Here is a 25,693-nt window from a genome sequence, read left to right on the forward strand (position 1 = left end):
TTTTATATTCTGTATTTATTATATATGCTTTTTGGATCTTAGCAGTAATGAGTGACTCTTTACCTAGATCGGTGTTCCGGGGTGTCAGACTGACACCCTGTAACAACGATCGTCGCGATGCGCGCCCCCAGGGGCGCGCAGCGGCTCAATATCCTGAGGACGTCATATGACGTCCACTCAGGATATTGAAACCACTTTGCCGACGTCAATCTGTCATTGGCGGACGGCAAGTGGTTAAGAAAGAAAATGATGTTAAGTTAGGTCGATACTGGCTGATAGTGATTAGTAGGTGCATTGTTAGAGCAAACATGATGGCTAATTAATAACTCCCATCAATGATTTTCTTTACAGTATTTGCAGAAATGGAAAATTCACTTGTGACTACATAATCATAGGAACAACAGGTACATGTAATTACAATTTTTGGTGGAAAAATGCACGGATGAGATTTAAGATGTTCAGCATATTATGGAACAATTAGATGTGCATCCTTGGGTTGAAAAAATATGGATGTGTGGCCTGTCTATTGGATAAGTAAAGAGCTGTCAGACTAGACATATAAATGAACCAAAGCACAACTAAAGTGTTCAGTCTGCATATATTTTATTAGTAATAGCGCACCATCACAAGGTGGCAACTGTGAGTGCAAAATTAGTATGCAAGGTGCCACATCCCAGATATTGGAAATATACTAATTACTGTATACATGGACTTTTTAGGCACCAAATATTTATAAAAAAAAGTAAAATAAAATTACAATATACATATATAGCAACAATTAGCTAGATTCAGGTACAGTTACGACAGGCGTATCAGTAGATACGCCGTCGTAACTCCGAATCCGCGCCGTCGTATATTTAAGCGTATGCTCAAACTGAGATACGCTTAAATGTTGCTAAGATACGACCAGCGTAAGTCTCCTACGCCGTCGTATCTTATGTAAATCAGCAAGATACGCCTATTCACGAACGTACGCATGCCCGTCGCAGTAAAGATACGCCGTTTACGTAAGGTGTTTTCAGGCGTAAAGATAAACCACCAAAAAGTTGGCACAGCCAATGTTAAGTATGGACGTCGGAACAGCGTTGAATTTTTCACGTTTTACGTTGTTTGCGTAACTCGTCCGTGAATGGGGCTGGGCGTAAGTTACGTTCACGTCGAAAGCATTGACTATTTGCGACGTGATTTGGAGCATGCGCACTGGGATACGTCCACGGACGGTGCATGCGCCGTTCGTTCAAAGCGCCATTTACGTGGGGTCACGATTAATTTACATAAAACACGCCCACCTCTTCCACATTTGAATTAGGCGGGCTTACGCCGGCCAATTTACGCTACGCCGCCGCAACTTACCTCTCTAAATTGCGGCGGCGTAACGTAAATAACATGTGCTACGCCCGCACAAAGTTAAGCCGCCCTACCTGAATCTAGCTAAATGTTTATAAAATACAAGACATATACAACAATAGCAATGTTTCTAACCACCAGGCTAATGGCCCCGTTGTTGAAGATATACTTGTGGGGACTATAGTACTACAACTGGTACTATATACTACATCAGGGTTCTTTTGATATGTTGTGGTCTGTGATAGAAGCTTAAAATGTTGCACAATTAATATCACTTCCTCAGGAGCTACAGTATAATGAGTGATTCTAAATAAGAAAAAACATGTTTGTTATAATCAGTGTCTGTGCAGCTGCTGCATCTCAAAGAACAGGAACAGTAAACAAATGCGTCTCCCTAACAGTGACACAAACCACATAAACTTTATCCAAAACAAAATATTTTTTTTTCCCTTTACATTCTACGTTCATTTTACAAGTGAAGAAGGACTTTTGGGACACTTTCTCTTATGTAATATTCTAAATATGGTGTTGGAGCCGAATATGTAACAAACAACCTCAGAAAGACATGTTCCCAGAGTTCCCTGTTTAGACAGTGGTAACTGTTGTATCCCTTGTGAAGATCCATGCTGGAATCGTTTAATGTCGCGTACACACGATTGGAAATTCCGACAAGAAAACCGTGGGGGTTTTTTTCGACTGAATTTTGGCTCAAACTCGTGTTGCGTACACACTGTCACACAAAATTTAGACCGTTAAGAAGGCAATGACGTACAGCACTACAACGAGCCGAGAAAAATTAAGTTCAGTGATTCTGAACATGAGTCAAATTGATTCAGAGCATGCATGTTTTTTTGCGTGTCGGAATTGCATACAGACAATCGTAATTTCCGACAAGAACTTTTCCTGTCGGAAAATTTGAGAACCAGCTCTCTAATTTTTGCTGTTGGAAATTTCCGACAGAAAATGTCCGCTGGGGCCTACAGGCGGTCAGGATTTCTGACCAAAAGCTCACATCGAACTTTTCTTGTCAGAAATTCCGATCGTGTGTACGCGGCATAAGCAGAGAACATAAAAAGGGACAAATTGGGTTTCACTAGATAGTTGTAACATTTAAAATTGTGTGCACGTTTTTAATCCTCCTTGCTTACCTACTAGGTTTGTGAAAGGATTGTTTTATAATGGACCTGTACTTTAAACTAAATTCCAAGAATGGTCTTTTTTACAACGTATAGGATCAGAGTTTAGATTGATCCCCTCTTCAGCAAAGATCCTATGACTAAGTGCTCTGGCCTTCACATATACAGAAAGCGCTGAAGTGAACCTGAACTGACACTTATGCCACTCCTTGTCTTTGTATTCTGCTAACATAGCTTTACAATGCCTTGAAAGTTTTCATTCCCCTTAATGTTTTTTTAATTTTGTCATGTTACAACCAAAAACTTAAATATATTTTATTGAGATCTTGTGATAGAGCAACACAAAGTGGCATATACTGTATATATGTACAGTGGAAGGAAAATGATAAATGGTTTTTAACATTTTTTACAAATAAATATCTGAAAAGTGTGGCATGCATTTTTATTCAGCCCCCTTTACTCTGATACCCCTAACTAAAATTTAGTGAAACCAATTGCCTTCAGAAGTCACCTAATTAATAAATAGAGTCCACCTGTGTGTAATTTAATCTCAGTATAAATACAGCTGTTCTGTGAAGCCCTCAGGGGTTTGTTAGAGAACCTTAGCGAGCAAACAGCATTGTGAAGGCCAAGGAACACAACAGACAGATCAGGGATAAAGTTGTGGAGAAGTTTTTAAAGCAGGGTTAGGTTATAAAAAAATATCCCAAGTTTGAACATCTCACGGAGCACTGTTCAATCCATCGTTTTAAAATGGAAAGATTTTGGCACAACTGCAAACCTGCCGAGACATGGCTGTCCACCTAAACTGACGGGCCAGGCAAGGAGACCATTAGTAGACATGTGCACACTGAAATATTTTGTCTCTGAAAATTAATTTATTTAGTTATTCCCGAAATTAATTTTTTATTTATTTTGTTTTTCGTTAAAAATTGCATTAGTCTGAAAATCCAAATTAATTGGTAGAATCTGTCATTGAAGGCTTATGGTGTCTGTCGAATGTTCAAAGAAGATTTGACGGAGCAGCTAAACTGTTCGACCCCGCAATCGTACATTTCCCGTCGAATGTTCCACCTACAAGCTATAGTAGAATTCTAATGTTGTATGACTAGTATTAATTATATTTATTAATTATTATTACTAGTCAACCAAAATTAGAATTTTTCTATAGCCTATGGGCGTATGCATTTGACAGGAAATGTACGATTGCATCGTCGTACAGTTTAGCTGCTCCGTCGAATCTACTTAGAACTTTCGACAGACACCATAAGCCTTCAATGACAGTTTCAAGGTTTGATTGTTTTTCGCTGCTTTGTCGAATCTTCGTCGTTCATGTTGAATTGTCTACCCTAACAGTCAGCCGACTTTCACATTTGTTTCTCCAAGTGCAAACTTCTATATTTATTAAGTATTTTGCAAAGAAAAATGGGCACACATTTTCACTCTCTAGATGTGCAAAGCTGGTAGAGACATACCCAAAAAGACTTGCAGCTGAAATTGCAGTGAAATTGGTTGTACAAAGTAGTGACTCGGGGAGCTGAATACAAATGTACTTCACACAAAAAAAAATGAAAACCATTTATTATTTCACAATTATGTGTCACTTTGTGTTGGTCTATCACATCAAATCCCAAAAAAATATATTTAGATTTTTGGTTGTGTAGTGCTACCCCCGAAGGAGCCGCTGGTTTTAGTTGGGATCGGCATATTAAGTTACCTCAGTGTTGTCCAGGGGTGTATTTGATGAGTAGAGTAGTGAACGAATGTCCAGTCAATGAATAAAGGTTTTCAAATGCTTTATTTCCAGGCCCAACACGGCCAACATCAAATAGGGAGAAAAGGTTGATGAAGCCAGAGAGAGAACTTTGCAGTATCAGGCCTGGATATGAACCGAGCAATCCTGCTCTCAGTAGTATCAATTGCAGTTGGTCGCCACTCAAGCCAGAGTGGGTGAAGTGCCCCCGGACAGACTCCTGCTACGAGCCTGGCAGCCGAAGTGTCACTTTAGGTTTTCTGGGAGGAACAGGCCTCTGCCACAGGCCAATTACTTAAATGAGCTAAATGAACAGATTGAGATTGAGCGAATCCTCCCAGTAGATTAAGCATATGTCACCGGATGACAGCAATAGTGTACCTGTCAACATTCTGGTCACCAGATCCCCAATGGTTCGTTCAAGCCCTATTGGACAACCTGCCTCCGGGTTCTCATCAAGCCGATCCCCCCAATCGAGCGGCACCCAGCCTGGGATCTTCTCAATAGATGGGGGACCCAGCAAGTCACTGGGGCCCCTCTCAGCAACATGGAACTCTGTGTAGAATGCGACCCCGGATCGCCGGGGTCCATTGGATGCGCACACCCTGAAGGTGGGTGCCGCACCTGGAACCTGGAACCCGCGAAGAACCAAAGAAAATGGCGTCTGCCACAAAAACTTATATAGCGCGGCACATGCGAACTGAATCGCTAGGCGCTAGTTGTTCGTGTCTCAAGACATCAGAAGAGCAGAGTTTTGATCTGCCTTCTGAAAGACAGGTGGTTTTCCTCCAACCAAATGCTGGTTGGTAAAGCATTCCATAGCCTGGGACCCTGAAAAGCAAACCTTCTTTCTCCTTTGGACTTGTATTTGGTTTTTGGAACCTTGACCAGATTTTGGTCGGTGGATCGCAGAATGCGGTTGGAATTGTGAGGTTTGATCTTGTCGCAAAGATATCGCGGAGCCTTCCCATGGATGCACTTATGTGTCAGGCAGAGTGCTTTGAATGCAATTCTGTCTTTCACTGGCAACCAGTGAAGGGATCTCAGTGAAGGTGAGATTGATTCCCATGATTTTTTCCCAGTCACAAGTCTTGCGGCCGTATTCTGTACGACTTGTAGACAAGCGATTTGGTACTTAGGGAGCCCGAGGTAAAGGGCATTTGCATAGTCCAGTCTGGAATTCACAATTGTTCCCACCACGACTGCTACGTCTTCTTTGGGGATAAATGGAATAAGTCTGCGTAGTAGGCGCATCAAATGGTGCGATCCGCTGACTACTGACCCTATTTGTGCGTCCATTGTCATGAAGGTGTCAAAAGTGACTCCTAGACTTTTGACTTTGGAGCTAGGGGAGATGATTTGTCCCAGAATGGGCGGTGGTATCCAGTTTGTTGCCAGTTGACTCTTCCGACTGGCGTGAAACATAAAAAGTTCTGTTTTAGAGCTGTTGAGTTTAAGATAACTCTTAGTCATCCAGTTTTCTATTGAAGAGAGACATTTCTCTAATCTGAGATGATGATCCTTTTTGTTGCAGATACGAAAATACAGTTGCGTGTCGTCTGCATAAGAGTGATAGAGTAGTTCTTGGCTACTGATAATATCAAAAAGAGGACGAAGATAGATGTTGAACAGCACCGGTGATAGGGGGGATCCTTGGGGGACCCCACATGGCACCGTGCGTTTTTCCGACGTGAAAGATCCCAGTTTCACTGTTTGTGATCGGTTTCCAAGAAAAGAGGAAAACCATGGTAAATCACCTTCTGCGACTCTTGCTACTTCTGCTAGTCGCCTCAGTAACAATTTATGGTCTACTGTGTTGAAGGCTGCGCTTAGGTCCAGCAGAACCAGGAGACAGGATTCTCCTTCGTCTGCGGCCTCGAGCGCATCGTCCCATATTTTAAGTAAGGCCGTTTCCGTCCCGTGTCCGGGACGGAAACCGGATTGAAATGGATCAAGTAGGTTGTGGGTATCCAGATGCTGTTGCAGCTGTTGTACCACTACTTTCTCCATTATCTTGGAGAGAACATTTAGGCCTGTTATGGGACGGCGGTGAGTTGGGTCCATGGGATCCAAATTAGGTTTTTTCAAGATGGGCTGGATTGTGCCCTCTTTCAGCAGGGATGGCACTATGCCTTCCTTAAATGACTGATTTATAAGCTGTGTGATGGGAGGCGCCAGGATGTCGGCACATTCTTTCAGTAGCTTGGTGGGAATGATGTCATTGGGTGCTGTGCTGTTCCGCAACGCACCAATGATATTTTTGGTGGTATTGACGGAGATTGGTTCCAGAATGAACTTTGTTGATTGTAGAAGGTTTCTGTCGGTGTTTTGTAGTTGATTGAATGGGGGGGCTGAGGGGAGTATTGTTTTGCAGAATACTTACCCGGATTCTTTCAATTTTGTTGATGAAGAAATCCGATAGTTCATTACAGAACTCTTGGGTGTCTGAAGTGGGGACTTCAAGACATCCCGGATTCATGGTCTGGGTGACCATCCTGAAGATTGTCACCGGCTTGGGTGCTTTTATAACTAGTGGAATTTTGGAAATTGTGAAACTAATTGCATGGTGGTCTGTCCATGGCAAAGGTTCATTACCCAAAATGTTTATTTTCAGATTTTGTCTGAAAGTTAGGTCGAGTGTGTGACCTGAAGCATGCGTGGGTCCGCATATAAGTTGCTGTAGTCCTAACCCTTCCAGGTGGTCGATGCAGGCGTCCGCAATGGGATCCTGTGAGGAGTTGGCCCACAGATTGAAATCCCCGAGCAGCAAAAGATGATTGCTGTTAAGGGAGTAAGTGGATGTGAACTCCGTTAATGATGGTAGAAACTGCGATTTGGGTCCAGGTGGCCTGTAGCAGAGGAGAATGTGCACAGTCTCCTGGGAGTTAGTTTGAAGTTGAAGAGTAAGGGTTTCCATAAACGGTAGAGGATTTTGAAGGACCGGCTTAGTGATTGCAATATGAAACTTATGAATCACCGCAAGGCGTCCTCCTCTTTGCCCTATTCTGTTATTTCCTAATTTCTTTGCCATCTGTGTCCCATTGGGTGGAATTTCCTGATCCCTGCCTGTCCCATGGCCAAAGCAGGAAGTGAGAAGACATCCTTCCAAAGTGAGGGCATCCCTGGGAGTCACCAGGATTGTTATGCCTCTCCAGACTAAGCACTTTCAGAGTGATCTTTATAACTGATCCATTTGTAGCAAGATAGTCTCAGTAGAATTGGCACACAGTGACTTGATCCATATGACACCCTGCAGATCATACAAAGCTTTTTAATCCTGAAAAGTTGTGCAGATCATAACAGATGAACATTAGATGAATATAGTACATGTGTCAGGATGCCTAATTGAGGCCTAGATTCTAAGAGTGGCTCCCCTTGCGGCTCAGTACAGTGTACCCCTAAAGTTGGCACAGAGGGTATAATGCTTAAAGAAGCATGGGTTGCCAGCAAGATGTGCAGGTGAACAGATGATCACTGCAAGCAATCCTTAACCGCTCAAGGACCAGCGCACAATGATATACGTCGGCACAATGGCACAACTGGGCAGATAGACGTACCTGTATGTCCCCTTTAAGATGCGGCATTTTGGGCGCGCGCTGCCGGCGATGTCCGCGGGGATGCCAGCAATCGTCTCAAGGAGAGGAAGAACAGGGAAATGCTGATGTAAACAAGCATTTCCCCATTCTTCCTAGTGACTGGACACCCATTACAGCTCCCTGTAATGGGGAGCGGTTATCAGTGTTGTGTCGCACATAGCCCATCCCCCCTACAGTTAGAAGCACTTCCTAGGTCACACTTAACCCCTTCAGCGCCCCCTACTGGTTAACCTCTTCACTGCCAGTTTAATTTTTACAGTAATCAGTGCATTTGTATAGCACTGATCTCTGTATCAATGACAATGGTCCCAAAATGGCATCAAAAGAGTCTAATGTGTCCGCCATAATGTCACAGTCACGATAAAAATTGCTAATCGCCGACATTACTAGTAAAAAAAAATTCATAAAACTATCCCCTTGTCAGAAACCATGAATCAGACCGAGACAGAAGTACAGTTAAATCACACTTGTTTAATAATAAAAATAAAAAGGTAAACAGAGTAAGCGTAGTCAAAACATAGCCAGAGTTCAGTAACCGGATCGGGTAGTCGGCCAAGCCAATGTCCAAAAGCCAGGGATAAAGGTAGTAGTACAGCAAGCAGGATCTGTAGCCAGAGGGAATGTAGTCAAGCAGGTCTTCAACAGGAACACAGGAGAAAGTCTCTTGTGATGTTAACACAGGCGAAGGCGAAGAGCAAATGAACTGGAAGGCTTTAAGTAGGCAGAGATGACGAACAGGATCATCAACAGGTGGATCACTGTGGAGAGATGGGAGTTGGCAATTAGCTGCCAGCTGAGCTGCCAGCACAGAGAACGAAGGGCTGAGCCTAGCCCTGACACCCCTATTTTGTAGACGATATAACTTTTGCGCAAACCAATCAAACGCTTATTGCTATTTTTTTTTTCTTACCAAAGAAGAATACATATCGGCCTAAACTGAGGATAAAAATCTTTTTTTTATATCGTTTTGGGGATATTTGTTATAGCAAAAAATATTGCTTTTTTTTCAAAATTGTCGCTCTATTTTTGTTTATAGCGCAAAAAATAAAAACCGCAGAGGTGATCAAATACCCCAAAAAGAAAGCTCTATTTGTGGGGAAAAAAAGAATGTCAATTTTGTTTGGGAGCCACGTCGCACGACCACGCAATTGTCAGTTAAAATGAGACAGTGCCAAATTGCAAAAAGTGCTCTGGTCTTTGGCCAGCCAAAGCAGGAGTTCACCTGAAATTTTTTTTTAACATTAGATTTAGGCCAATTAAGGGGAGCAGAAACGGGTATTTTTTTTAAAATCAATGCCTTACTTACCGTTTTAGAGATCTATGTTCTCCCGCCGCTTCCGGGTATGATCTTCGGGACTGGGCGTTCCTATTTGATTGACAGCCTTCCGACGGTTGCATACAGCGTGTCACCAGGTGCCAAAAGAAGCCGAACGTCGGTGCAGCTCTATACTGCGCCTGCGCACCGACGTTCGGCTACTTTCGGAAACTCGTGACGCGCTGGATGCGACAGTCGGAAGCCTGTCAATCAAATAGGAACGCCCAGTCCCGCAGCCCATACCCGGAAGCAGCAGGAGAACATCTATCTCTACAACGGTAAGTACGGCATTGATTTAAAAAAAAAAAATGTTTCTGCTCCCCTTAATTAGCCTAAATCTAATGTTAAAAATGTATATTTTGGGTGAACCTCCACTTTAAGTGGTTAAGGAGTGTGGACAGGATACAGGGCGTAGGGTATCCAGGGAAGTCAGAAAAGGCCTGGCCGAGGATCCAACACCAGTGATCATACATGGGTAGGTAGACTGGTCTAGGAAATGCAAAAGTTTCTGAGGCTGGCTGGGGTCACACACCGGTAGCAGAGGTATTCAGATAGAAACAAGTCTTTTAAACAGGCCAAGGTCATACACAGGGAAGAAGGTAGGTTAGGCAGAAGAGTAATTTTTAGGATAACCCAGGTTCTTACACAAGCAAGCAGGCAGATTAGGCAGAAGAGTAGTCCTTAGGGTAAGCTGGGGTCAGAGCCAGGAGAAGATCAGGCTAAGCCAAGGAACAATCCAGCAAAGAGAAAGAGTCCTAAGCAGCCTTTTATAGGCCATCAGGGAATTGTGTCTGTCATGCTATGCACGCACTACCGCGTACGGGCCCATTCCACTGCGCACCCACATGCGCCGAACCACAATTCTATCGTGCATGCGTGCATGAACCCGCAGATAATGTCTGCCATGGGCACCATTGTTATTTTCCTGACAACATGTGAGAAACAAAGGCTAAAGGCTGAAGAAGAAGGAAGGGGTTAACTACATAGAGAATGCTCTAGCTACAGAGTGAGGTAGGCAAACAAACAATAATGCATGTGTAACATGCTAAGTGTGATTTTTCCTTCTATTAATGTTTTGGTGTCAGCCTTTACTGCATACATCAGTATTGGTCTCTTAAGGGTGCTGCTCAAGCAACCTGTATACTAAACACAAGGGGTGCTTGCTTAGCAACTGTGCCACTCAAAAAACAGCTTGTATTTTTTTCAATGAATACAACACATCCTCTGATTGGGAAGGCAGAGATTGTGACATCTTCCTCCCCTCATCTCCATCAAATGAGAAAATGCATTGTATTCACAGATTTTTTTTCAGAATGGCAGATGTGCCAATATGAGTGGCCCCTGTGTTAAGTATGCAGAAGGCAAAATGCTTAAGCAACACCCAGAAGACACCAACACTGAGTTTATGTAGCACAGGCTACTACAGAGGCTTTCTGCATCCTCCAGATTTGATCTATGAAGGATTACATGTACCCAAACTGGCCCAATCTAAGTTTAAAAATGTAATTCCTGGAGATCAGCTGTAAATGTTAAAATAAATCTGTTAGAGGCATTTTCAGAATACATACATACATGACAAGACTAGGCTGGCTCCCTTCAGTGCTGTTCATATGCATGAAAGTCTAGGCCAGGGGTAAGCAACATTGGCACTCTAGTTGTTGTATAACTTGTCAGAATGTTTATACTATAATATTAAAACAACATTATATTTATGGAATTTTGCAAATATCTGAGGTTTAGGAGATTTTCTAAATTTTCCACAAATCCAACCAATTAATTCAAGTTAATTTATCAGTGCTATTTTGAAGACAAGTTTTTACAACAATGTGCTAAAAATATATTTTTATTAACTAAAAGTCAGTGTAAAATAATATCAGATATATTTGGTGATAATCTAAAAATGTATATTAAACGTAAAATATCAAATATATGCTTAATAAAGATCATAATACAATTATTTTACCACAAGCTCTTGTTACACAATGTCATATTTAAATACTTGGTAAACTTATACTTAGTAACACTTAGTAAATAGCTTTCCGTGGCTCTACGAACTTATGTAAACAGGCTAGGTGTTGACTTTCATACTTGTGATTTTTCTTAAAACAAAGAGACCTTAAGCCCAGGTTCATACTGGGTACGATTTGGTACGATTTCTCAAATCGGCGGCATTTGCCCGTAATTGTCGGCAATGGCACCGTTCTAATCGGTGCAACGCCGCATCTGCGGCGCTGCACCGATTTCAAAAAGTAGTTCCTGTACTACTTTTTGCGATTTTGGTCCGCGATTTACATTGACATCTGTGCAGAAACCTGCACAGATGTCTCTTAAATCGCGGCCGAAATCGGGACTGCCAGTGGGAGTGAGATCGTGCGAGTTCTGCTGAACTCGCACGGCTTCACTCTAGCAGCCCAGTGTGAACCTGGGCTCCAGCTTAAACCTATTTTACAGTATATGGACAATTTTGTTAACCATATACGAACTTGGTAATTTAACCAAGACTAGTTTTTTTTAAATAAAACAAATATGTAAAACAAATATGTATATAATATTTAGAATGAAGCTATGGTTCAACACATACTATAACTAATCCAATCTTCATGTAACTTTTAACTTTAGGCAGAAAAAAGAAAACCATGAATTATCTGAAGCTATTTAAATTCTGTCATTCTCTCTAGCCATCTTGGCTAATACTCAGATATATGGTTGTGAGACTGTTTGGATAAGGTCATAGATTTAACTTTTCGCATACCTTGAAAGCTAAGTCATGGCACCAGAAAAACCTCCCGGTTATTCAAAATACAGTATAATTTCTATACTCTTAAACTTTTCAAAAGATTCCATATGTGTAACCCTTATCATAATAATATATATGTATTAATGGTTTATAACTATCTAAACAATACATTATGAATATATTATGAAGTAAAAAATATTATTGAAATACAGAAACCAATATATGCAACATTATTTACTTATGCATATAATTACTTCGATATAATGTAATTATATATTTTGGGGATTATATGATTGCTTATGCAGTATATAGTACAATATGTTTCATTTGTGATTAAGCCCTATCTTTTTTTCTCATTACTGGGGAAAAAAATTGGTATGTGAGCTCATTTGAAATATGGGTCTCTAGTTTAAACACTAGCCATGGGCCCTCTTCTTATTTATTTTACTAAGTGTCCAGACCTTTAATTTATGATCTAAGCTGATATGCAAGGAGCCTAATATTCTCTTACAAACCCTCTTTTGAAGGTTTCTTAATTTTAAAAACAATAAACATAAGTTAGAATTTTATTTTTTAAACAAGATGGCTTCTGCAAAGGCCTTCTATATTATTTTAACCTTAATAGTTCTGACAAATCTACCCTTATTCATGAACAACCTTGGACATATTAGGGAAATTGGTCTGAAGAAATATCATATTCGTTAAAAGATATGGCCATATTAATATTTTTCCTTATACTTGAAGGACATTTCTCTTGTCATCCATATGTTAAATGTTCTTGTCTGAGGCCTTGTACACACGATCAGTCCAATCCGATGAAAACTTTTCATCAGTCCAAATTGACCGTGTGTAGGCCCCATCAGTCTGTCATCCTTCGGTCCAAAAATTTAGAACTTGCTTTAAAATTGAACTGATGGACGCCGAACCGATCGGGCAAAACCAATGGTTAGTACGCAAAAGCATCAGTTAAAAACCCGCGCATGCTCAGAATCAAGTCGACGCATGCTTGGAAGCATTGAACTTCGTTTTTTTCAGCACGTCGTCGTGTTTTACGTCACCGTGTTGGACTCGATCGGTTTTTGAACCGATGGTGTGTAGGCACATCAGACCATCAGCCTTCGGACCATTCTCATCGGATGGACTGATCGTGTGTACAGGGCCTTACTTTTTCAGATTTTTATTGATGAATTCAAGTCTTTATGGAAACAAAATTAACTGTTGAAGTGGTGGTGTACCCTACCATTTTAAGTGTAATAAAAACTATGTTGGTAAACTTCAAATTGAAGAAACTCTTTAGTGCATCCATTCTTGTATCGCTACAAGCTAAAAATATATTATCCCTCCTTTCAATGGATATTCTTGCATCCAGGCACACAAGGGACTTCTGCAATAAATCTTTCTATCCAGTAATACAAATCCTGGAATGTCTTGCATCATGACTTCTTAGAAGATGAATCTTGGAGCATTGGTCTTTCTGTAATGAAATTTTAACACCCGTCTCTCTCAACTGGTTAAGAACATGTCTAATCTCTCATATATGCTTTTCAAACGTTATACTATTCAACAAAATATCATCCATATATGTTACATTTGCTCTTTCAGCTGCATCAGGCATAGCCTTGTATAAAATAACAAACAAAAATCAGTTTCATAACCTCAATGTATATAACCAAATAGCATTCTGTTCCAGTTGTACTATTCTTTACCACATTTAAATGCCAGCTTGTATGGGTCTTCCGGATTTACCTTATTGGTCCAACATCATTGAGCATAATCTAGTGTGGTAAAGTACTTAGCTTGATCTAAATAAGAGGTGCAATGTGTATGTCTGTTAGACCACAATTACAGGAATCTTTTAGCAAATATATTTTTAAACTCCATGAAAACTTATATTTACCATGGTACCGGGATTCTTTAATTTTTGGCCTATTTATACCTAGTGTTGAGCAGAATATGCCATATTCGATTTCGCGATATATCTCGAATATATATTCGAATATTCGAGATATATTCGCTAAATTCGAATATTCGTGATATTTTATCGAAATTAAATGATTGCGATTTTTCGCTATTGCGAATGCGAAAATAATTGCGATTTTTTGATAACTGCGGTAGGAGCACTCTGATTGGCTCAGAATATTCGTAATATTTTATCGAAATATCGCAACATGCGAATGCGATATTTATTGCGCAATTTCGAGAAATGCTGGAGGAGCGCTCTGATTGGCTCAGAATATTCGTGATATTTTATCGAAATATCGCAACATGCGAATGCGATATTTATTGCGCAATTTCGACAAATGCTGTAGGAGCACTCTGATTGGCTCAGAATATTCGTGATATTTTACAATACAAAATAATTGCGAATATTCGGCAAATGCAGAAGGAGCACTCTGATTGGCTCAGAATATTCTTGATATTTTACAATACAAAATAATTGCGAATATTCGGCAAATGCGGAAGGAGCACTCTGATTGGCTCAGAATATTCTTGATATTTTACAATACAAAATAATTGCGAATATTCGGCAAATGCAGAAGGAGCACTCTGATTGGCTCAGAATATTCTTGATATTTTACAATACAAAATAATTGCGAATATTCGGCAAATGTGGAAGGAGCACTCTGATTGGCTCAGAATATTCTTGATATTTTACAATAGAAAATAAAAAGTGTTTTGCATTGGTGGTGATTCTTTACTCTATCCATCTGTCACAGCCATTTGTCAATCAAACACCTTGAAGATTGAACACGTTCATGCTGCATGCTTTGGACTTTTTTTCACTTCACATATCAAAGACATTTTTATGAAAGATTATTTTTCTATTATTGGGACTATATTTCTTTATATATTTGTTTCACTGTGTATTTCACAAGTTATTTGCGCTTGCTTATTTTATAATTTGCCCACATGTCTTGTCACTAGACATATTTTTTATTCTTGTAGAGCGACTCCATTTTCTGTCTTGTATTAATTTATGTTGTATAACATTTTTGAGTTGCTGCTGTATTCTCCCCTTTTTTAAGGTATGCGCAATTTTTTCCTTCTTACAAAAAATAATAATATCAAACATACAAATATTCATAACATACACATACACAAAGCCCCCCCCTTTTGCATCAGAGACAATCAGAGTTCTCCTACCACAGTTATCGAAAATTCGCAATCATTTTCGCATTCGCAATAGCGAAAAATCGCAATTTTTTTTTTTCAGTTTGGCAACATAAAAGGATCGCCTCAGCTTAGCTACTCGGCCCAGGGTCTCTAATCATATCAGCAATGCTTTTAGACGTCGATAGGATGTGATCTGTTTTAAAAATCAAATTGAAAAAATGTGAATATTCGGAATTGCGAATATTCACCGCGAAATTCGAAATATAGCGCGATTTCTCGAATATGCTATATTCGAGTCGAATATTCGCAATGCGAATATTCGTGAGCAACACTATTTATACCTGGTTGGGTAACAAAAAAAATATTAGCACCTGGGTAAATAATGACCTCCTGTGGCACTAATATGGTTACTGCATATAGCAGTAACTAAAATGATTTGAGGGCTTCATGTTCATTTATGAAACTACATGGGTTTTCTTTTAATCTGGACCACAATGTGTAATTAACCAGATCGACCAAAGCGATGTATATCATTGCCAATGTACACATTATATTTTGGGTCATTGATTACCAGGAATAAATGATTGGCTTTTTTTCCCCCTCCATAGGAATTGATAATATGCATTTAGCAATATTATTATGACTACAGTAAAACCTTGGTTTGAGAGTGTTTTGCAAGACAAGCAAAATGTTTTAATACATTTTGCCTTGCTATACAAGCAATGCCTTGATATAAGAGTAGCGTAATGTCACGACTGAGTATAAAAAAGAGAGGAGCCTTTAAGTGTAGCAATATCGTTACATATAATAAAGGAACAACATTTAGCAACTTATGGCTACACTTAGAGGTGCCTCTCTTCTCTTTTATACCCTGTAAAAAATGCTTTGATATACAAGTGCTTTAGATTACAAGCATGTTTCTGGAACAAATTATGCTTGCAAACCAAGGTTTGGTCAGAGACTGCAGACATGATACCAGAGATGGTCAGAGACTGCAGACATGGTACAAGAGATGGTCAGAGACTGCAGACATGGTACAAGAGATGGTCATGGACTGCAGACATGGTACAAGAGATGGAAAGAGACTGCAGGCATGACACAGGAGATGGTCAGAGACTGCAAAAATACTACAGGAGATGGCCAGAGACTGCAAACATACTACAGGAGATGGCTAATGACTGCAGACATAATACAATCGAGGTTGGTCAGAGACTACAGACATGATAGCAGAGATGGTCAGAATGCAGACATGATACCAGAGATGTTCAAGGACTGCGGACATGATACAGGAGATGGTCAGAGACTGCAGACATGATACAAGAGATGTTCAGAGACTGCGGAAATTATACTAATATTATAAACATATCAATGCATCAAATGCAGCCTGCCAGTGCCCACCAAATGCAGCCTACCAGTGCCCACCAATTGCAGCCCCATCAGTGCCCATCAAATGCAGCCTACCAGTTCCCACCAAATCCAGATCATCAGTGCCCACTCCAGTGGCCAGCAGGATCCATAGGCCTGTGGCCAGTTCCCAGCAGGACCTACAGCATGTGGATCCTGCTGGGAGCTGTCTGCGGACCTGTGGGTCCTGCTAGGAGCTGGCTGTGGACCTTTGGGTCCTGCTGGGAGCTGGTCATGGCCTATGGGCCATGGCTAGCTTCCAGCAGGACCCGAAGATCATGAGCAGCACCCAGCAGGAGGGAAAATAGGGTGATCATGTGGGGGTCAGCTGGGGGGGTCAGGGTCTCTAACCTCAGCGATGGGCCAATGGGCCGATGGCCATTCATGGGGGGGGGGTGATGGCGATGCTCCTGTCCTGGGGTCAATCTCTATTTAATGCACTGACTGCAGCCAGCAGCGCGCCCATGCTAGCCCCGCAGCATCAGAAAGATCCAACCGGGAGTTGTACAACATTACTTTCCTCTCCTTCCTTAGGCTTGCTGCGATACTCTCCAGACTCACTATACCCTCTGGGAGCAGGGAGCTTGTGCGTGCAGCTGCGGACTACAACTCCCAGAAGCAATGGTGGCGGTCATGACATCACTGACGTCAGCTAGCCCAGACTTCCTTCAAGACAGATGAGTGACACGCTCGGAGAGAGGCCACTAGAGGAAAAAAAATTGTAAGCGGGCGGCCGTGGCTCCTGGCGCCGCCCCCCGTGACGTTACTGCTTGTTTTCACTGGCAGACTGCACTGCCTAACCATAGCGTCGCTTCTGCATAGAACAAGGAGAGGAAGAGAAAGGGAAGCACTCTGACACCTCGGCGCCCGCCCCGCACCCGCCTAGAATCGGCCCTGATTCCATGAATATCAATAAAGAATTCAGTCTTTCTTCATCACATGGCAGTTGTGCCAATTGTGATAGGACTGGGAAGGTTCATATTTAATGGTCCTTTTTACTTGAGACCCTATAACCTTTTTAATAAAATCACAATGGGGTTTAATCTTTTAAGGAAATCGATACCAATAATTCATTGATCGTAGGGCACATTAACTTTTAATGCGGGAATGTAAATTACTTTATTCCCTAAGTTGAAGTTCAACTAGGCCTTTTCTATGACTTCAGGGTAGTGCCTAAAATTTTTACAAGGTCAGCTTTAACTTTTTAGCTGATGTTTTTCAGAAAATAAATCCTGTATTTGTTGGAAATATTTCTGAGACAAAATAGTTACTTAGATAATTGTTTCCAATAACTTCATTATATATGATAAATCATCATGTAATCCTTCTTCCATTAAATACCTGCAAGGAACAAAAAAATGTTTAATAACATGTAACATTTGTCTCTGTGCCTGTTACTTGTAACTTACTTACACACAGAGGAAGTTGGCCCCTACCTTTTGGTTACATAGGCACACATTCCAAAGACTGTCAGATTTTGCACAGTTAAAAGTTCTGCTGCAAGATAAAATCAGTCTCTTAAAATCAGTCTCTTTTGCAAGGGATGGGGTAGAATTCATTTTAGAAAGAAATAAAAAAATACATCTAAACAACATTTCTAATGCCGCGTACACACCATCACTTTATGTGATGGAAAAAAATGACGTTTTCAAAAACGTCACTTTAATTGACCGTGTGTGGGGGAAAACGTCATTTTATGTCTTGTAAAAAACGACCAAAAAAAATTCAAGCATGCTTCAATTTTATGTGTCGTTTTTCAAAAGTGCACTTTTTACTTCACAGAAATTGACCGTGTGTAGCAAAAAACGTCGTTTTCTAAGACGTTTTTTCATCCACGCATGCCCAGAAGCTACTTATGAAGCAAGCTTCAATGGTAAAACGTGGTGGAACGTAACCTCACTTTTCAAGAACATTGTGAGAAAAACGATGGTGTGTAGGCAACTTCGTCTTTGAAAATTGAAGTTTCAAAAACGTCATTTTTTACTTCACAGAAAGTGTCAGTTTTTTTAATCACATAAAGTGATGGTGTGTATGCGGCATAATATAAACATTAGAGTTGCTTTGCTCATATGTTTTTTTTTTTTAGTTTTTGCTGATCAATCTCAGCCTTTTAAACATTTGAGCAAATTTTGCTCATGCTGACTTTTTGGAGCCTCAATTTGTCCCTGCTTCTTTTTAAACTGAACCTCAGCTATTATCTGAGCAGGCTTTTTTAATTTATCTAGAGGCCTCTCACTGTTTTGTAAAACAGTAAAAAGGGAGGTGCTCTCTGATTACCAATCCAGACCTTTTCTGGGATTCTACTCCCTGCCCATAATAACTTTTATGCTGCGTACACACAATCAGAAAACCATGAATTTTTTTGTGACGGAATTTTGGCTCAAACTTGTGTTGCATACACACGGTCACACAAATGTTGTCGGAAATTCCGACCATCAAGAATGCAGTGACGTACAACACTACAACGAGCAGTGAAGTCCAATGATTCCGAGCATGTGTTGATTTTTTTTTTCTCCACTTCAGACTAAACCACAGCATGAGACCTACTCATGGTTTTATTCAATAGTTCCGTTTCAACTTCGGTTTCGCATCATATGTGGAGTTCAAAATGTTAGTTTAATTGATTCAGAGCATGCGTGTTTTTTTGCCCGTCGGAATTGCACACAGACGATCGGAATTTCCGACAAGAACTTTTCCCGTCTGAAAATTTGATAACCAGCTCTCAAATTTTTGCTGTCGGAATTTGCAACCAAAAGCTCACATCGAACTTTCTTGTTGGAAATTGCGACCGTGCATTTGTTTATTTGGCAAAAGGTAAAATAAAAACATTAATACTTTACCATGGCTTAAAGTGGTTGTAAACTCTTTGTATGGACTTCTACCTATAGGTAAGCCTAGAATAAGGCTTACCTATAGGTAGTGAAAATATCTACTAAACATGCACTGTTTAGAAGATATTTCACTTGCAGTACACCAAAAATGCTAATTGCGCATGCGCGGGGAAGAAACAAAACTAAGTGCTGTTTCTTCCCTAGCCTGTGCCGTTAATGGCGGATCCCGTGCGCATGCACGGGAGTGACGTCACGCGGCTCCGGTGAATCACAGAGCCGGAGTCCGCGGCCCAGAAGGAAGAGGGGCCAGAAGATGGACGCTGCCTACACAGGGGACATCGCTGGATTCTTTTGCAGATAAGTGTCAAATAATGGACTAATATGCGGTTCATACTAGCCCATTATGCTTTTCATTTGCAGGCTTTGCAGACAGCAAAATAGGACGTAAAACCCATCAGGGTTTACTTCCTCTTTAAGGCTCTTTTGTTTTGAGAAGTACTCTCCAACATTCCTACATTCTTCTATACTCAAGATCTCAACATCTCAAAAATTCTTTCAGTCCCCCTTTCCAGATATATGTAACCCTCTATATTCCTCTAGAATGTGGGTATGGAACTTATTTTCCCATCACAAGAGACGTCAAAACACACATCATTTCCTGGATAATCCTATAGGAAAATTGTAGTTCCCTACACATAGTTTACAGTAGAAGCAGTATAGGATAAGAAATGTATTGAAAATAATTTTAGTTTGTCCAAAATCAATCTTCATGTAACCTTTAACTTTAGGCTTAACAGAAAACGATTAATTATCTAAATTCTGTCATTCTCTCTAGTCATCTTGGCTAATACTCATATACTGTATATGGTTGTGAGACTGTTTGGATAAGGTCATTAGCTCAACTCCTTACATAGCTTGAAAGCTAAGTCATGGCACCAGAAAAACCTCCTGGTTATTCAAAATACGGTATTATTTCTATACTCTTTTGAAAAATCATTTTTATTGAGGTATTTTTTTGACAACACATAAAACATACAACAACAATCGCCTCAGCATAAAATTGAGCTGGGATAGGCCAACATGTACAGGTACAAACATTGTCCTGTCTATCTGACAATAATACTATCTAACTATCAGTTAACCCCCCACCCCCTCAACACCCCCCATACTCGACTCTCCCTCCCCATCACCCTTGAAACTCCCGGATACAGCAATCGTGCTTACCGATCACCTCAACCAATAATAAAGGCGGAGCCCCCACTTTTCCAGCAGGCACAATCCATCTCAAGGAGAACCGACTTGGCTATCCCCCATCCACATGTGCTAATCTACAGTCAAATCAGAGTTGTACCATGCCTGCCACACTTTGTCAAATTTCTTCCCACAGCCTCTAGATCAGGGTTTCTCAACTCCAGTCCTCATGGCGCCCCAGGTCATGTTTTTAGGTTTTCCCTCAGATGAAATGGCTGTGGTAATTACTAGGGCAGTGAAACTGATCAAATCACTTGTGAAAAATAATGGAAAGCCTGAAAACATGACCTGTTGGGGCGCCTTGAGGACTGGAGTTGAGAAACACTGCTCTAGATAAGTAAGTCGCTTTATAATATGGCATCATAGAATTAACCAGTCCCTTCCAGAAGAGCAGATCAGGTGCCCCCAGTTTGCGCCACCACAACAAAATGGCCTTCCTCCCATAGAATAAAAGGATGCTGAGTAGAGTTCTATGAGCCCAGACGGGACCACCTCCTCTACCAATCCCAGGAGACACACCCAACTGTCACTGGGACAGGAATCATCAGAACCGCCGATATACAGGAGGTAACCTCAGACCAAAATTGCGCAATCTTAGGGCTACTCCAAAATATCTCCAGCACTCCGGCTGCACAGTTGGATAGATAATTTCTATACTCCTAAACTTTTCATAGGATTCCATATTTGTAACCCTTATCATAATAAAATATGTGTATTAATGGTTTATGAATATCTAAAAAAATATATATTATTAAAATACATAAACCAATATATGTACAATTATTTGCTTAATTATGCATATAATTACTTCAATATAATGTTATATGATTGCTTATGCAGTATATACTGTAATACAATATGTTTCATTTGTGAATAAGCCTCATCTCTTTTCTCATTCCTGGAAAAATAAAAAAATAGGTCTGTGAGCTCATTTTAAATATGTTTTAATATGTATAAGTTTTATTCCTTCTCCACTATACAAAGCTGAGAAAAAAAGTTTTTGGTATAGATACACTTTAAATGAAGAATAAACCCCACGTTCTTTTGATTTCTGATGGCAGTGACTTGCAATTATGCAGCTACCTACAGTGGCTCTAAAGCTCTGTTGTACATTGCACTATTGTATTGGAGGGTGATTTGATTTATTTTAGCCCATATCATTGTAACCTCTTTGATTTTACATCTGAAAAAAGAATAATTTAATTATAGTAAAAAAAAAAAACTTAGCTAATCAATAAGGAAAAAATAGTAGTCTTGATGTGCCTCTCTTACCTTTTCAGATTGTAAACCACCTATGGTCTACTTCAATTGCTCTTTGGAACCTCCCGGCGCCACTGGGATTGAATGTTTAGAAAGCTGTCAAAGATTAGATATTGACTGTGTGAGTATAATATAAATTTTAAATTGGGTAGGATAATATCTCTGATGTGTCTATCACCTTGAAACCGTGAAAATCCATCAGTATGCATAATTTATGTTTCTACCTTTATCAAAACTTGTTACTGTCCACACTTATTTGTTTATTTGTTTTGACTAAATACTGTACTAAAAACCCAGGCACATCAAAATTAAAGTATAAATAAAGATGACTTTTTTTTTTTTGGGGGGGGGGGGGTAGAGTGGAGAGGGATTAGGACACCTGTCAGTTTGTATTGCTCTCTGTGTCCCCATTATGGAGATTCACCCTCTCTATTTGTCCTGTTTACCATTATCACTGAAGGTGAAAGAAATTCCCAAATTGTGGGTTATCCCCAGAAAGATAATAGAGAGGAAATCTTCCAATGGGGTCCTAGTTCTGATAGCTTCTCCCCAAGAGATTTCCTTAGTTTACTGGGATTTCTACTCACTTCCTGCTTAGCTATGGGACAGGAAGTGTAGGTAAATCTCTAATGGGACAAAGATGGCAAAAAGTAAACCTTACTGGGATTATAAGCCTCTCTTACCCTATCCAAAAATACAGTCCTGCTTATAGTTCTACTTTAAATGACAGAATGGATGGACCAAACTGAAGAGAATACATCTTCAATGGGGTGGGGGGCACATTATGAACAATGGGGGTTCCAGCTCCTTACAACGGTCTTAAATCAAAAACCAAACATTTAAGACATTGCAGCTTACCAACCCTTAAATATGGTGGTTGTATTTGTTTTTTTATGGCCAGCTGAATTATCATTCTGTGGGAGGAAGGGTGTAGTGTTGAGTGCAGATTTAGAATGACTTGGCTAACAAATTAAAGACAAATTCCAACACGTTTTAAGCAGTTACAGCAAGTTTTTTTTTTTGGGGGGGGGGAGGTAGAGGTTTTACATAAATTAATAAAAGCTGACCATTATAAGCACCCCTGTGAGGCCCCATACACACGGGAGGATTTACCCGCGGATACGGTCCAGCGGACCGTTTCCGCGGATAAATCCTCTCAAAGATTTCCGCAGATTTCTATGCGATGGAGTGTACTCACCATCGCATTGAAATCCGCGCGGAAATCCTCTGGCGATGACGTGTCGCGCCGTCGCCGCGATTATGACGCGGCGACGTGCGCGACGCTGTCATATAAGGAATTCCACGCATGCGTTGAATCATTACGACGCGTGCGGGGAATCCCTTTGGACGGATGGATCCGGTGAGTCTGTACAGACCAGCGGATCCATCCGTGGGATCCGATTCCAGCGGATAGATATTCTGTGCATATCGACAAATATTTATCTGCTGGAATTCGGAAATATCCGCGGATAAATATCCGCCGGAGTGTACACACCATAGAATCTATCCGCTGAAACCCATTCGATGGGATTTATCTGCGGATAGATTCTATGGTGTGTATGGGGCCTGAGTGTTAAATGGTTTGTTTTCAACCCTTAAAATGTCCACCTTTGCTGGACAGTTTGGTACAGTGTGTTAAAGAAAGGACTCTCAGGCTGCCACCACATCTAGGGATTGGGAAATTGCAATCTATTACATTTTCTTTTTGGGTCTAATATCACTTTAATCTAAGAAAAAGATTACATCATGATGATGATATTATTATTATTATTATTATTATTATTATTATAAACATTGCAATTTACAACATGTTACTACCCAAATGAACCAAAAACATTTTAACTATAGATTTAAGTAAAGCCATTATCCATTGAAAAACAGTTGTGGCCAGGGTAAGACTGGTAGCTTTTGGCCTGTGGGGGATTCACATCCAACTGCCATTTTATAGTAGGCACAGTTTCCTGTGGGCTAAAGAATGTGCACCACACAAAGTGTACCATAATGATTGGTGACTACGAATGAGCTTCAGTTTGGTCTAAACCTGGAAGGAAGCTGTCAGCTGCAGTCAGAACATTCCTGCCCTTCACATAAGGGGAGAGTATGATTGTCACATCATTGACCTATTTTGACCACATGACTGGGTTCTAAAACTTGTATGGTCTTCTCTGGTCCTAGTTTCATTCTTTTCACTGAATTGTATTGGGTTTTCAGAATTATTTTGAGTGCAAAGTTTTGTTTTTCCATATTTTTCTGCATTTTTGTTTTTGAACAGTTCTTTGCTGAACTAACAATTCTTCTGTGTCCAAATGTCTGTTTATTTTATCTAACAGTATAGCGTTGAATGTGTGTCGGGTTGTGTTTGTCCCGACAACCTGTTAGCTGATGGAAAAGGAGGATGTGTTTCCATGGACAGCTGCTCTTGTATGTTCAATAACGTTGTATATGAGCACATGCAAACAACAACGATTGGATGTAACATGTGGTACGTAATATTAACTCAATACAGGCAGAAGTTGCAAATTTCTTCTTTGTTCATTTTACATATATCACACTTCTTTTTCAGAGATATTATATTGTCACTGTAAGCACTGGGATGCAAATTGTATGGCATGGTAAAGCTTAGCTTATTGTAATCTATAGCGTTAGAAAGGTTAAAAGTATTGTAGAAGAAAGAAGAACTTATTATCTGAAAATGCAATTTGCCTGCTTGTCATGCTGATCAATTGGCTTTAGCACTTTGTTTCTGACCTGGAACAAGTAAACAGGTCAGGAGTTTCAACTTTACTCCAACCCTCCTTGCTTCATACATGATCCAGGTCAGTGGCAAATTGTTTTGGATAAAGAGACAGACATAAAACTGGAATTTTCAGAAGCAGCTTAACAGATCTAGGTGTTTTCCTAAGTAAAAGTTTCCTTTAAGTGGAAAATTTGAAGTTTAGCAGTGTTTTAGGGTAAACGGGTCTGGTTACGTTTTGGGGTCAGGTTCAATTTTAGCATGATGTTACAGTTTATGATTAAGTGCTATGGATGATTTTAAAGTGATACTAAAGTCTTGGTTGTTTTTTGTTAAATATAATAAACATGCCATACTTACTTGCTCTGTGCAGTGTTTTTGTACAGAGCAACCCAGATCCTCCTCTTCTCGGGTCCCTCGCTGGCGCTCCTGGCCCCTCCCTCCTGTTGAGTGCCCCACAGGAATCATCTTGCTATGGGGGCACCTGAGCTGAGCCACAGCTTCCTGTGTACATTCAGATATGAAGCTGTGGCCTGGCTCCACCTCTCTCTCTCCTCATTGGCTAACTGACTTTGATTGATAACAGTGGGAGCCAATGGCACTTTGCTGCTGTCTCAGCCAATATAGAGGGAAAGTCCCGGGCAGACAAGTTTCTCTTGCAACATTGCTGGATCCAGATGCAGCTCAGTTAAGTATTAGGGGGGCTTCTGCTTCTTAATGAATAGAATGCAAACTATTGCACAGAGCAGGAAAGTATAGGCATGTTTGTTATTTTTATTAAGAAAAAAACACCAGGGTATTCTGCTGCAGAGGTCTGCAGTAATGTGCTCCTGTGAGCAGATTATGAACATTAACTAGTTAATGTTAGACACGCCTAGACATGTGCAGGATGAAAAAATGTGTTTAGTTTAGTTTCGTTATTTAATTAAATTAATTTAGTTAAGTTCGTTGCATTCATTACATTCGTTTTCGGGATTCATTTCGCATTTCGAAAAAAATTCTACCGCATTCGAAAAAACTCTACCGCATTTGAAAAAACTCTACCGCATTCAAAATAATTCTAACGCATTCGAAAACAAATCTACCGAATTCGAAAAAAATTATCAAATCCAAAATAATGCTACCACATTTAAACGAAACTATATATAACCATTTCCTGAAATTTTTAATTCGTATAGAATGAAATCCAATTTGAATAGAAAAGATTCAAATAGA

At 40.3% G+C, this 25,693-nt stretch overlaps 1 protein-coding gene across 1 annotated transcript in view; it reads left to right on the forward strand.

Moving 5' to 3' along the window:
* LOC120916789 (mucin-5B-like) overlaps nucleotides 1-25,693 on the forward strand; it is a gene marked incomplete at its 3' end in the record, with an annotated part of 138,153 nt that overhangs the window by 22,043 nt on the left and 90,417 nt on the right. Inside the window, exons 7-8 of the mRNA XM_040327726.1 lie at nucleotides 21,765-21,865; nucleotides 24,075-24,226. Coding sequence (XP_040183660.1) covers nucleotides 21,765-21,865; nucleotides 24,075-24,226 — 253 coding nt within the window. The remainder of the gene's footprint in view (nucleotides 1-21,764; nucleotides 21,866-24,074; nucleotides 24,227-25,693) is intronic.

Source organism: Rana temporaria, chromosome 11 (genome assembly GCF_905171775.1).
Source record: "Rana temporaria chromosome 11, aRanTem1.1, whole genome shotgun sequence".
Classification (NCBI taxonomy): Eukaryota; Metazoa; Chordata; class Amphibia; order Anura; family Ranidae; genus Rana; species Rana temporaria.